The 15,806-nt window shown below is 28.6% G+C and overlaps 1 protein-coding gene across 1 annotated transcript; it reads right to left on the reverse strand.

The window, feature by feature from the left end:
• Nucleotides 1-4,087: 4,087 nt before the first annotated feature.
• LOC107168214 (uncharacterized) lies at nucleotides 4,088-14,996 on the reverse strand. The gene is made up of 4 exons (XM_015517543.2): nucleotides 14,822-14,996; nucleotides 6,960-7,078; nucleotides 6,711-6,898; nucleotides 4,088-6,630 (listed from the first exon to the last, which is right to left on the reverse strand). Exons 1-4 carry the CDS (start codon nucleotides 14,871-14,873, stop codon nucleotides 5,238-5,240), a joined length of 1,752 nt encoding a protein of 583 aa, XP_015373029.1. The 5' UTR covers nucleotides 14,874-14,996; the 3' UTR covers nucleotides 4,088-5,237.
• Between the last annotated feature and the right edge of the window lie 810 nt (nucleotides 14,997-15,806).

A 15,806-nucleotide genomic window follows, 5' to 3' on the forward strand; every position in this document is an offset into this window, starting at 1 on the left:
TCTTGAAATCTTTTTCTATACTTTAGATCGTGCATACTACACGTCATAATAAAAAAATTATCATTCCAAAAACTTAATTGTTAGACAGCGACATCACATGCGGTTGTGACGTCCTCATCGCTCCTTGCTCCTTTCAGAATTTAAAATAACAAAGTTAAGTGGATTTTTCTGAACGTAAATTTAACCCGAAGACTACACGTACATGGTCCTCTTAACACATTTTTAAATTTAAATTTATGTACTTTGTTAGACAATACCTACATTTAATGCATATAATATGAAGTACAAAATTTATCGATTTCAATAATAACTTATAGAAAAAAGGTATATTTTATTAAATTAACTCAACTACTTTAATTGACAATTGTTTATATTTGAATAGCTGTAAGTTTTATATTATTACTCCGTCAAACTAAATTCAGCAGTAGCTTATAAATTAATTTTAGTAAAAATGTATTTTTACATAAAATTCTTCACATTAGTTTATTTTTAATACTCATCATAAATATTTTCATTATTTTAAAATCGTAATTTTTACCCTACAATATTTTGTTATATGACTCTAAGGTATAATATAAAGCCGGTTCTACGCTAAAAAGTATATTTTATCTTCACAACAACGATGACAATCTACATTTTATTTATCCTAATAAAAGACACAATGAAGCTAAATGAAAGCTTGTACGATAAAATGAATCATATAATAATAATTAGTATAATAAAAATAATATGTACAATACTTTGAAAAAAACATAATTTACAAATTATACCGAATTATAATATTTTAATTGTACCATGATTTACGAGAGCTTTAATTATTTTAGTTCCATATTGTTATGTAGATAATATTTTAATATGCTTTTATTGTTTACTCCTTTAACTAATTACAACCTACAATACCTACGTTTTCTTGTATTCTTTGTTATCTAACATTCAGGACTTCGGGAGACATTTTAATTTTGTTCTTAAATCGTTTATTTTAATTTTGCTAGTAAAATATTGATTTTTTTTATTAGTGTTATTATTACCTATACAAACACCTAATAACTTAAAATAAGATAAACTATTATAAGTACAAAAAAATGTTCTTTAAATAAATATAACTCAGTGTAATAATTTTATTAGACATTTCGGAAACATCAATTAACTAATACTATTGTATTATACATACCCCATTTTGTTCCAGCTTATTCCGATTTTTAAATGTCAGAAAACAGTAATTAATACATTAATATTGTGGTTTTATTAAATAACCTTATTTTTTTTTAACTAAAACTCATTTAATACAATATATAATTCAATTTTATCTTCATTTTAGTTAGGAATTGACTCTACAGCTTAAATCAGTATAAACAGATAACAGATATTATTACTTATGTTAATAATAATCAATATAATATGTACAGTGGTCGCCGCTTATTGGACTCACTTTGAGACTTGATAATTTGAGTCCATTAACCGAATGAGTCAATAAGGCGAATAACCCAAAATAAATTGTAAAAATGCTTATTTACATAAAAAATATTCATTGAATAGGGTTATATAAAGGTTGTATAAAAATAAAAATATAGCTACACGCAATTAAAAATAAAATAAAATATTATATAGGTATGGAAAATCTAATTAATTTTTCGATAAAAATCCATCTAGGGTTGATTGGATTTTCCCTTCTTCGGCTAACTTCATAATCATATCACCGTAAGATTTATGTTGCTTAATTGACATTGACGACTGCTTGGTTTATCGTGAAAAAGTCATTTATTTTATCTACACGATAAAAGCGAAATACCGGTACCGACTTATATGGCATTTAAATCACGTTTTTTCAATATATGTACATAATATTTTCTTTATTTATCTAATTTTCAAATGACCCTATAACCGTTTTGGAATAGACGAATTTTTGCTGTGTGTTAGTATATGTATATGCAAATTGGAACCAGCCATTTTGAGTCTATAAGCGAATGAGTCAATTAAACGTGAGTCCAATAAGTGACGACCACTGCAGTATTAGGTTCTGTCGTTTTATATTGTTAAAATTGTTTAGAATTGGTCACATGAAAGTATAGGTTTACCGATGTGGTGACATTTATTCTACTCCATAAGGTGATGACAGATATATATATATATATATATATATAATTACTTTTTAATATTAATCAAATAATTGAATATACAATCAATACACAATCGACCCGCATAGAAACATACAATAGCCAGTACACTGTATATATCATAAATAGATAGTTTATAATATTATAGATTAATTTATAGATTAACATGAAACTACTACAATAATGTTGTACCAATATATTTTGCCAATCAATAGTCGATACGATACAAACGTCCAACTTGCTTGAACTAACCTAACCTACGGCGATATTCGCTGCGAAATCCGCCCGACGAATTTCGCGGCGATTTCCGCTGTCGTCGAAAACGTATATGTTTAAATCAGAGAGGCTATACGATTTCGCCGCGAATTAATCCGCCGCGATATTCGTCGTCGACGGATGATTATTTTTAAAACCGCCCAGTCCATAAAACCGCAAAACCGTCTATTTCCATAACTTTTAGGCTGGGGCTATACATGGCGATATTCGCCGCGAAATCCACCCGACGAATTTTACGGCGAATATCGCTCTGCGAGGCTAAACACAGCGAATTCGCATGACTGATTCGTTCAATATTTTCGCAGCGATTTTCAAAATATTTCTACCATAATTTTGCCATGATTCAGTTCCGAAGTTATTAATATAATTCTATTACACAAATTCTACACCCATCTGTCCCATCTGGTGGGCTTAGTTCAAGAAGTCAAGAACATTCACATTGCATGTGTGAGCACGTACGGTACCTGTTCATTTTTCAGTCATTTTCGTTTACTTTATATATATAAACTTTTTTCGTGCCCAGTGAAATAATTTGTTTAGATATATTATGTTTATGATATTTACGACATAATCTACAATAATATTGTATTAAAATACCGTACTATGGTAATAATCGCCGCGAAATTCGTTGAAACAAAATACCTGTATAGGCACTAACATTTATACCCTAATATAAATTATTATTAACCCTAATATAATTTTAAAAAATACATAACTGATGGAACCAAAATAATATGAAAACAATACATGAAATATACTTATATAATTAAATATCACGATCGTGAGAAAAAAATTCCGTACTTTAAATTTCTCACTTTTGTTCTAGCCTTCTTCCTCAATAAGTATACATGTACTCAAGGATGTAGCAAGGAATTTCATTAGGAGAGGTTTACCTCAAGTTAAAAATCTATTAAAACATCATTATGTATATTTATTAGGTATGTACGGAGAGGGAGGCAATTAAAAATTTTTAATACTAAAAATATATCTATGTAGTTAACTAAAAATATTTAAAGATAGCATCAATTTTTATTAAAATTCAAACTCATCATAATGACCAGTATTGGCCTAAATAATAATATCAAGATTCGTGAATACCATTCATGGCTTACCATTTTTTTTCTATAGTCGATTTTTTTTGTGATTAATATTAGAACTGTATACAATAATTATTAAACTATCAATACAAATAATACATACAGGTATTATAATTTTTAATTTGTGATTAAATTTATTACACTGTTTTTTTGGTAATAATTTATAAAATGTTACCATAATTATTATACAATGTGTATACAAAAATGTATTAAATATATAAATAATTTTTATTTGATTCCTAATTTCAAGAATATTATGACGAAATTATGATAAAATATATTTTTAAGAACTGATTAAGAAATTATTTTTTGAATATGATGATTTGTATGATAATAAGTTTTACTTTAAAATTACAACATTTTTCGCTCTCAGCTATTATATGAGTAAGTTGTTTAAAAAGTTTTCAAAATATTACTGAGACTTGTACCCACAATAATAATATTTTTTAATATATTTCAAAACTATCTACTTAAGTTATATATTAACTAATGCATTAATTTTAAAATACCCCGAGTAATTTTTTTTTATAGAAATTTATTTTTTCATGCTTTATTTTTTAAATAACGTTTTTTAAAAAAAAGATTACACTTTCTGAAAAATATTAAATAACTACATTATTTTGTATTTCAAAGAAGTCAAATTTTACAAAATGAAGAAAGAAATAATTTACATAAATACAAAATTATAATTATAATTATAACAATAACAAGAGACGTGTATATGAGCGTGAATTGCGCATTTCTGAAAAATTTAAAATGACTATTTCTACAATTTCCATTTCCATTTTCCGCCAATTTTTAAAAAGTTTGATTCCTTTTTCCTCCTGGATACCTGCTCTGGTAAAATAATTATACTTATATTCCATATTTTTGAAATACATTTTTTATTTTCAATTTATTACGTGTGAAATAATTGATTAACTAATAAATAATCAGTATTAGAATTATATTATGTTGAATGTTGAATCTTAAAAAAATAAACAGTAACATGATAATTGTCAAGGTATATTCAAATTTTAGTTTAAAACAATTTTTCCTAGTTTTTACGACAATGTTTAATATTGACAATTTAGTAATAATTACTCAAATAGAAAATAGTATGGGTAATATACTAATATATTATAATATTTGTTCTGTTTGATCAATAAATTTTTTATAAAAACAACATAATAACTAATAACTCGTATTAAAAAATTTAAGTTATTAACCTGGAATGTTCCATCGCTAGACGAATTCTCTCATCATGTGCTTATTGTGTCTTACTTTATTGTAGATAAATATGTTTATTTACAGTCATCGCTTTTACTTATTGTATTTATTTATTTTATAATATAATTAACAATCTGTCACTGATTAGAACAATAATTAATTCTATGTATATAATTAACTACAAACCATACATTTCTTTAAAAATAAAGTTATTTAACAGACTTTGATGATTTTTTACAATCTGAGTTAAGTTTAAATAAAATGAAAAATAAATTTTTAGTTGCTTTTCAATATTTTGATCATAATTCATAATTTAGTAGGTGAATTTACTGAAATGGGATTCCAACATTTTCCAATATTGGCAGAAACGGGCAATGGCGGAAACTGGTATTTTAGAGCATGGCAGAAACGAGTAATTACGTATATTATACTTTAATACTTAATACATATTATTATTTACAAAGAAAATTAATGATAAATTTAAAACACACTTAATACATAAATAGGCACTTTTTGTTATGTTGATATTTTATGGGTAGTTTCAGAGTTTCTGTTTCAGCTCTGCCAATTTGGGGCGGTTATCCAATGCTAATACATAAGTCAGCGGTAACTCATTTCCTGACTGATCGTAATCCACTCGATATAAGTTACGGATACCTTGAGCTGCGAGGAATTGACGTTGTTGCTCGCTAAGTTCAACCGGCATGGGAACTGGTCTATTCCCCAGGATAAATCGTTCGTTGAGTTTTACATTTGATGATGGTGAATGTGATGCTGTATCAGTATCTGGAGTGTCTCTTAGAAGCTGTTTTTTTTCCACAGATTTGTCGTTGGCGGCAGCGATTCGTGCGCTCGTTTCTTCCAACACTTTTAGTTCGGCAGTGGTTAACGCCTTGAGCTCATGTGGAAATTGCAATAGCTGCAACTGACTTCTGTCTGGCAAGTACTTGGATGTTCCAGAACGGTTACCACTTTTTGCCCTTTGGCTGCCTCTCAGCTTTGGTAAAGCGGCGACTGTCGTTTCTGGTTGTGTCTGCTGGAATCTAGATAGAAGTGACGTGAGAAAATTGTCCGGCTCCACTTCGGATGACTGCGGCAGTTGTTGGTCTTGTTGGTGCTGAGGTCTCTCGGTTCTCACCACCTGTTGTTGTACTCTACTCGATTTGCGACTTTCCTGTCTAGGCCTTTGATTAAGTTTCTTCGGCCGTGGAATCAATACCACTTGCTCTTCTTCTATTGGATCCACGGTAGTAGTTGATGACTTCAAAGACGTGGCACTAGTTGTAGGCCCGGAAGTTACCGCTGATATCGTCTGGTATTCGTCTGTATAGTGATTCTTTCGCGGAATCTGTACAACTGGCTCGGTATCTTCGATCGCTTTGTACATCTGACCGTTTGGCTGGATGTAAACAACATTTTGAGGTAAACGGCTACTAAACGGCACCGGATTCACCTTAGTCACTGCTGAGTAGTCTATCGTCTGTTGAGTGACAGGTTCAACAGCGTAATTTATTCTGGGCCTCGAGACGGATCTTTGACCTTTCGGTCGGCTGACGACTGTTTCCTCTTGTTTGGCCACCGGACCAAATTGGACTTGAGCGTATGAAAACGGTTCATCACTTGAAACAGGCAAAACGGTTTGTTGTTGTGACACTAAATCTTGTTGTTGAGGAACAAAATTTTGTTGACGCACTTGCCCACTTTGATCTATAAATTGCAGTGGTTGTGACTGCTGTTGTTCGGGGATCGATGAAGGTTGGATTTGAAACTGAGTTGGAAGTGGTTGGACTAAAGGCCTCTGACGGGATCTAATTAGCGCTGTCTGCTGTTCTACTAATGTTCTTCTCGCATACTCTTCTTGAAGTCGAACTTGTTCAGCAGTGAATGGCGATAGAGTCGTCGTAGTAGTTGGAGGAAATACATCTGATGGTGATCTAAAATTGACATTACATAATATTTTCATGTTCATATATTAATAATTGATGATTTTGTAAAAAAATATATATATATTTACCCTTGTACAAAAACTTGTTGTTGTACATTTTGTTGTCCAAACTGTCGTACGTCTTGTTGTCCAAACTGTCGTACGTTTTGCTGTCCAAACTGCTGTTGTACGTTTTGTTGTCCAAACTGCTGTTGTTCTGGTACTAAATTACCATCATAATTTTCCTGCTGAATATAATCGAAGTATGTTTGTGGAATCTAATGAAAAATCAGAACATATTATTCAATTAGATGTTACTTTTTAAATGTAATATTTTACTTGTTGTTGGTTAAGATTATCATTTTGGAAATTTGTTTGCCTTTTAGAAATACTCGATACATTTTCTAACGTAAATTTTTTTTCATCGTAGTTATTTTCTGTTAATTCTGATAATACACCTAAATAAAAAATATTAATTTACAATAAAACTCATTTATACATTACTTATTATTTTATGACAAAAACCGAAAAACTCGCTTTACTATATGAAAAGTGTCTTAGTTTCCCTTATTATTGAGCGTATATCTAAGTATTATATTTTCAAGCCTTTTAAGAACTAAAACTGAAAGTTGTATGCATTTTTAACTATAAAATGATTGGCAAGTTTTCGTGATTTTTAATTTCAAACAGTTATGATATTAATTTTTTTAATTACCATAATTTTTATTTTAATATTTATACACGTTTTCAATTTGTATTTTTTACATTTTTAAATATATTGAAGTAAAACTAGTGAGGAACGTTCTATTTTATTTTTAAACATTTTAGCTAACTAATCATGTAGCATAAAAATTATCATTTAAAAAAATGTATACTTATGTAATATTCAATAACAATTTCAAGTACCTAATGTTATTATTATTTTTTAATCTACAACAATATAACAAAATAAATTTTATCAAAAATTAATCTTACGTAAATATCCCCATTTTTCCATACTTTTTTAGTTTAGGGCCAGTTATAGCATCTCCGATTAAAGTTAACCGGGGTTTAATCGGCCGAATTTGTCCGGTTAAATATCTGTTATCAGCTGATTAAGCATAATCGAAGTTTTACCGTAGACGGTACAACTGGCCCTTACTCAGTTAATAAAAATCGGTGAAGCTTTTTAGAGTTAATCATACTATATATTTCAAATTTTCAATTTGTAAATATTATTTTTTAATAATTATAGCATTTTTTATTTGTCTGTTGATAATAATAGTTTTACTGGACTAATAAGCTAGAAAATATAATAGTAACTACTTCATAAGTTTTACCTTTAGTGAATTGATTTTAATAAAATCATAATAATTTTTATTATTATTATTATTATTTAGTTAACCCGCGTCAACATAGGCCTTTAAGTGCTATAATGATTATAAACGATAGAAATATATAATCATTTTATCGTATTATATCATAAGTTAGTATTATAATTAATAATGTAATATTGGTAAGCGATGTTGGGTCTTAAAACTCATTTCTATTAGTTCTATTACGCAAAATATTATTTACTAAATAACATAATTATATCGTTAAAATATTTAGATTAATTTTGCTATTGATACGACCGACTTCTTTAAACCGTTCTACGGTACATTGGTACTACTATATTTAATATTATTTTTTATGAAATTTCAAATAACATTAAAAATTTTGTTTTGAAATATATGCGATCTGTTTTTTCAAAAATTAGTTCCTAAAAGCAATATAAATATTAAAATATCCTTAGAAATATAGATCACAGACTGTCTCCGCTCGGTATCATTTTTCGTATACAATCATATTTTATCCGTCACAGTGACCTACTCAATAACGAGGTACACACGACACCCTCTATAGTATATCATAGTGACTTCTTTTGTTTTATTATATAAATTCTTCCTTATACTCGTATTTTATTTCTAATAATATATGTTTCATTCTTTTAAATAATATTTTTACATTATTATAATATTAACATTATATAATATACTATAACTACATTTATTCATCATGTACTGTAGATATACGTATATCAAAATACGCTCTTATTTTCTATATCATAAAAAGTGGTAACCTTCCAAAAAGCGAAAATAAAATAAATGAAACTAAATTATATCGAATGTTTAGGGGAAAACTCTTGCTTTTATAGTAAGTATTAAACAGAGAATAGAGAATATATATAATCTATATTAATCTGTCATTATTATTGTGACTCAGGGTAATATCCGTTATCGCTTTCATCGTGAATAGTGTACATACTACATGGATATCAAATAGTTTTGTTCGGCAACGTGACAATCGTTGATAAAGTGTTGTTCTTATTAATTTATATTCTATTTGAACTGTATTTTTTAAACTTTATCTTACAATACTAAAGACAATATTAATTATTTAAAAGGTATTGCTTACAACTTACTTAACTCTACAAATGTAACTATGATTTTGTGAATATTTTTTTATATTATATATATATATATATATATATATATATTTTATTGATCTTGAAATTTACACAAATAAATTTCCGATATTTAACTAGCGTTACATTTTTAGTAAGATATATTATATTTTTATACTTGTACTTATTGTGATAATATGTTTTCACTATTTTTTTTCGGTTTTATTTTTTTCGATATAATGGCCTATAATCATAAAAGTATTATCTTCTGTGTCAATAATTAATATCAAATATACATAATCATTATAAACTTCATATTCACAAAGGTTAACTTATGATAAAGTAAGAGTAAAATATTTTAGTTTTTAACTTCTTTATTTTTAGTTAAAATTTGTATTATTGTAGCTTTTTATAGCTAGTTATCATTATAGTGCAGCTAGGTAACTTTTCTTTTTGTTACATATGTATGAAGACTCTTTTTTGATTATGGTCATTTATTTTGTCATGAATCATGATATATCATAAAATAATCTGATATCTTAGTAAATGTATCTTGTTTGAATCAAAATACTAGGGAATTTTATGACTTATAAATAGTATAATTTGGAGAAAAATCCTTTTTTTAACTAAGTTAAGTAAATTTTATTTTCCATCTTAACTCTAAATTCATATATCAATTTTAACCTTAGATACTTCAATCTTTTCTTTGTTAACTATTTTAACAGAAAGTAATTTAATTTAATTTAATTAACTTGTCACAATTAATTATTTTCATTAACTTTCCCAACCTTGTATATTCAGAACCCCGAATCATATTTTAATCGAATTTTAAGTTTTAAGTTCATACGCACTTTTATACAACCACAGAAACTCATTTAATATACAATATTAAATTCTGAATAAGATTTAGTTAGTGCAAAGAACTAAGGTATCTTGATTTAATATTTCATGATTATTTACTTATAACAGTTCTTTCATTTCATTGTCATTTTTAGTGGAAGAAATATTCCTTTAGATACTTATCATATCACAAATTGAAATTTATTTCAGGATATCAACAATGTAAAGTTATTATGTTTAAATTATGTAAATTGAAGACAGATAATAATTTATAGACACAGAGGTATCCCTGTCAGCCGAAGGCCATCTTTTCTGGGTATTTAGAGGCCTCCAATTTTGTATAAATTATTATGTTGATGAATAAACGATACAGGAACGGGTGGCAGTATTTTTATGAACATTTCTATTCGTTCTTGGTTTTTTAACAGGAAAAAAAAGGGGGAAAGTTAACAGAGGTACCTATAGCTATACAAATGTCGAAGAGCTTTGGCGTTTTAATTTTTTTTTATATTCCCGGTTAAATCATTTTTGTCAACTAAATATTAAGAATGTGTTATCTTTAAAATATAATGAAAATATAATATAATATAAAAGTAATATTAATATGTATAGACTAGGTACCAATTTCTATAATTCAATTTGTTCCCAAAAATTGAACATCTTGCATTGTTGAAACCGTTCTAACTTCGATAAATGGACCTTTTTAAAGGTATCGAAAATAGACAATTTCCACCAAAGAAATTTAATTTTTCGACTTTCAATAAGGTCTTCAACACAAATGTTCGTATGTCCTATGCACCCGTATTGATGTTATTATTTATTCGAACATTTTTTTACTGATAAAATATCATACTTAACCGTGCGCTATTGTAGTATTTTATAAAATTATAATATATTTGGATACGATCGGTAGAAATCGGTTTTAATTATATTATGTGAATTTCGATCACAGTTGGCAAACGCAGTTTTGCAATAGTCGGACGAGTTTAATTAACCGTAATGATTTTTTTGAACCATTTTTTTTTTTATACACGCATTTAGATTTTATACTATCCAGTACCGTCTCAAAGATTTTTTACTTAACATTTTTTTTTTACGCGAAACTAATCACGTGACAATGACACACTGACTATAATATAGGTACGCATAAACACATAGGTATACATATAATATAGTGTAGTGTCGCGCAACTCTCGTCCTAAACCTAACCCGACCTAGTTATCGATTAAATACCGTTTTTATATTCACTTTATCGATCTCGCTCACATAGTCCAACAGGGTAAATACTAAATAATAGAAGATACACGGCAGCCTCTCTACCTCATTCACGTGTGACACGTATATCGTTGTTCACCGAATGCCACCACACCCCCCTTCCCCAGAGAAACCGCCCAAAAGTCAAAACAAACTAATATTATACCTACTCGTATCATAGTATTTCCACCATCCAACCTCACATCGTATAGGTAGTCGTTGTTTACACCGTTGCCGGTATTTATGCGGTGATAATCGCCGTACACCTCAAGTATCACTTGAGTACTTGACCCGTTATTCGAGTCGCTACAGTAGTTATTATCATACGTACGTCGCTGCTCTTGCCTTGTCGTCAATTTGAGCTTTTTAATGTTTGCACCAGACGAGTAGAAGTTGGAGCGTCCTTATTAGAAGACATGCGCGTGCGCCGTGCGAAGTCATTCGATTTCATCGGCGACCGAGTTTGTGTTATGGGTACTCGGGTCGGACCATTTGTTTTTAACGATGTATACGTATTATAACTCACACACAATTGCGGTGATGTGGTTTGGATAATAATAATACTCTGTACACGACACACACTCACACACACACGTACTATATTTGGCCTCTGACGTAAGCATTTTAGAAACGTATAAATTATTTAGTTCATTATAAACGTCACGATGAAAAGTTTTCTCAAATCTGTCCCCGCCTAATATTGTGAATAATTAATGCGTTAATTTGCTTTAAATTTATTTATCGTATAAATTTTTACGAGTGTTTCGTAATCTTCATGCAAGCAAATTATGTCTGATGTTGGTGTAGAATTGGAGATATTATGTCAGGAACAACTTTCGAAGTTGAAAAATACATAACATATTATACAAATTCACAAAACATTATAAGCAATAAAAACGAAACCACAAACATCACCAGATAACTACTATAGATATACTACCTAATTACTTGTTTATCTAATCAATAATCATATAATTATTATAGACTGTTATTGCAATAATACAGTTAGTGTTGGCTTCCAGTCGATACTTGATAAATTGGGTAAGGTCGAATTGCACTTGGGTTAAAATAAGAAAATGGTCGAGGAAATGTGCTTGACTAAAAAATTGGTAGGTAATGTTCGAACTGCACTCGAGTTCAAAAAACTTAACTCATTTCCGTTACCACTTAAAGGCTTAGGAATAAATATGGTTTTAATAATTAGCGTGGTTAAAAATTAGTTTTTACATAACGTTAATATAATATACATTATATTTTGTAATAAGTGTGTGCTATTTATTAATGTATATTATAGTATATATAAAAACAAAAAGCGGGTAAATCGTGGATGTCGCTCTACTGTACTGTATAGGTTACAAGTGGGATAATGCGATGGATGGAATTAAATTTGAATCCAATGGTATTATTGGTATTATAACGTTTTATACGAAAAACGATTCTGAGCGGAGACGGTTTATCTGTCAAAGATATATTATAGATTATTAAAAATGCTCAAAACTTAGATTTAAAAAGAAAATGTTTATGAATTTCTAGCTTAAAATAATTTACAAATTTTCGTGATTTTTACATATTTTGTCAAAATTTGAACTTTGAATGCTTATAAAAAAAAATTGTGACTATGTATTTCTTTTATTTTTCAACTGCTATTGTAACAATATGTTAGGAGCCTTGTATTACATTTTCAAGCTTTTCTACCAAACAAATACATTTTTATCGATATTAATTTAAAAAAAACTAATAATGATTGAAAATTGCATATACCTATAAATAGTTCAACTTAAGTCGAAATTATTTGAAAATCGTATGGTGGATAGAATAGGTATACTTATATAAACATTCGGTAAAAATTTCATATACCTATGGCACCAACTAGATTCACTTACTGATCTAACAAAGTACTGAAGTAGAAAATCGAAGCATTTTTACTGTCCCAAAACTTGATAACAGACACAAAAAATAATAATAATAAAATAAAAATACACAAACATATCATGGTAAAATCAATACATTCCTCGCTCCACTCAGAATCTAAAATAATAATTAGTAGTTATGCTGATGATTGAATTTAATGCGAGATGGGAAGTTGGTGGTTTACAAACAGTTAAATTTACTTCATTTTTTGAACATTTTTATTAACACCCTTTTTTGTACCCGAATGCAGTTCGGCGAGTTTGACCATTTTATTTAGAAAAAAAATATGTAGATATTAGGTACCTAGAATATTTATTTATTTAATTATTTAACCCAAAATAAACCGTTTGAAATTTAGATACAGATGGAACTTATGCTTCCTTCTTCAAAATGACAAATTTTCAATAATTTTCCTCGTCATTTCAAAAATTAACTCATAAATTATGAAATACTTGTCAAATATTATTACAAACACTCAAATATGAAATTTTATTTTAATGTAAAAATATTAAAATCAATTTTAGAAAAAAACAACTATTAATTTACAATTAAAATAAACTGAACAGTTCAAGTTTAGTTTATTATTATAAATAAATGAAATCAAAAATTACAAATTCAAAACCTCCAACAGAGTAATCATAAAGATTTAAATATTTTGAATAACTTGCCAGTTCAAAAAAATTAACAAGTACCTACCTATTTCATATTAATTTTTTTTGTAGATAGATACCATTACTATAACAACTAAATTATTAAAATTCAATAGCATTAATTTTAAAAAATGTTATGTATATTTTATACGATTATATTATAATAGATACTCTATATATCTTAACATACCGCTGACCACGGTATTATAGACCCACTTTTCATAATTTTTTTATACTACATTGTTGTAAATAGGTATTGGAAAACCCCTTTGTCAGAATGAATATATTCTTTCTATTAAAATATGAATCAAATATTTTATATCATACGTAATTTAAACATTTTTTGTAATCTTAAACTTAACTCAAAAATGTAAGGCAATTTTTATTGTATTTGGGGTAACAATGTCCCAAATGTATAAGCTCATTGAACCATTTATTTTATAATTTCAGCCAATGTTTTAGCATACAATAAATAATAAATATTGTAGAAATCGAATATTCAACATTTATGTGTTAAAATAGTAACAAAAAACTTTTCTATGGGTACCTTATAACTTTTTATAGTTAAAAGTAACAAAAAACAAACTTCAGTTTTAAAGTTATAAAATCGTAGTAAAGAACCGAACAAAATTATTCAAATTGTTTCTTTTGTAGATAACCTTTAAATGAAACAAAAGTATTAAAAAAATAAATACCTACCAAACGAATTAATGAACATTTGAACAAAATTATTCAAATTACAGAAACAAATTGGATTTGTACTCACACAAAAAAGTTATTTTTAATATGTAACCAAATAAAGTTACTCGCCAATCTTTGATTAAAAATAAAACGATTTCAAGGCTATCTGATATAATCACACATTCACACATCAATGAAAATTAATACGAAAACCAAATCACTTATTGACTTTTGTAGTCATTTTTTATCTTTTTTTCTGCTATATGATTTACTGATTTTAAATAAATATTAACGCATATTTTGTCTTTTCAAAATCGTTTGAACTTTTCGTAGTTTACAACTGTATTTTTTTAACCTTAACAGTCGTTTTTTAGTAATAAAAATAATATCTCGTAATACAAACGTAAATCGATCGCGTACGGGACGTCGGGATTTCTTACCTCCGTGCAGAACAGCGACCATCAACACAAGGCACGCAGATACGAACTCCATGTTTACGCCGTACGTATATAAACTTCCGTCCGGTTTGCGTTTCAGCGGATCACTACGTCTCGCGATACTTAGGGCCTAGGAGCCTATCTAACCGCATCGGTTAAGAGAGCCCCACACGATCTCCGACCCGGCCTACTGTCTAGACCAGCATAATAATATTATTATCTACTGCAACATTGCATAATCCCCGGCACTGAAAACCAGTTACGTTTTACTCACGAACTCTAAAAAATGCTGAGGAAAGTGAAAGCCGCCTGCAGTGCACACGAAATTACACCAGTTCTCACGACGGGGCGATTGGGTTAATCGAACGAAAACAAAACACAGAGCACCGATTGTTTAATAACCCCACTCGGTCGTGTGGTAGACGATCACTAAGCTGACAGCAGCTATGGATACCTACTAAAAAACATGTATACTGTTGGCTGGTTATAGTACCTGCAATGCACACAAACTATATTATAATTGATATATTTCTTGCACGTGAGTAACTCAAACATGATTATGGACCAACGTTGTTAATGTTTGCTTAGTTCGTATACCTACCGACCATAGTTAATTGATATTATACCTACTTCAAAGGTGACGTAAGAAAATTAATACTATAATATTATACATTTATACAATCCGCTCAAATCTGATACTCGGAAAGCTTAACTTTGATGATACAAAATTGATCGCAGGATGTGCAGAATCAAGAAAATATCTTTCATATTTTTGACTACTTATAGGTGCAAAAAAATGTTGCAGTCATTCTTCAAGTGTAGACTGTAACTTTATTAAAACGATATTGTCACCGCCAAAGAGATGTAGGTAGCTTCTTACTTGAAATTAAAAACGGATACCTACAATAATAGAAACGTTTTGTGTATTGTGCTGAAACCTGGTTCAATGAATTTATATTTATTATTATCAGTTTCATGGAACATATCG

Source organism: Diuraphis noxia, unplaced genomic scaffold (assembly GCF_037042655.1).
Source record: "Diuraphis noxia isolate RWA-SAM2 unplaced genomic scaffold, SU_Dnox_SAM2 contig0003, whole genome shotgun sequence".
NCBI lineage: Eukaryota > Metazoa > Arthropoda > Insecta > Hemiptera > Aphididae > Diuraphis > Diuraphis noxia.

Bases quoted from the DNA above. Each gene is read 5' to 3' on its own strand.
- LOC107168214 (XM_015517543.2), bottom strand. From the start codon at position 14,873: ATGGAGTTCGTATCTGCGTGCCTTGTGTTGATGGTCGCTGTTCTGCAC. The intron at 6,899-6,959 runs GTAAAATATTAC...ATTTTTCATTAG, and splicing joins ATAATCTTAACCAACAACAA to ATTCCACAAACATACTTCGA. The intron at 6,631-6,710 runs GTAAATATATAT...TGTCAATTTTAG, and splicing joins CAACAAGTTTTTGTACAAGG to ATCACCATCAGATGTATTTC.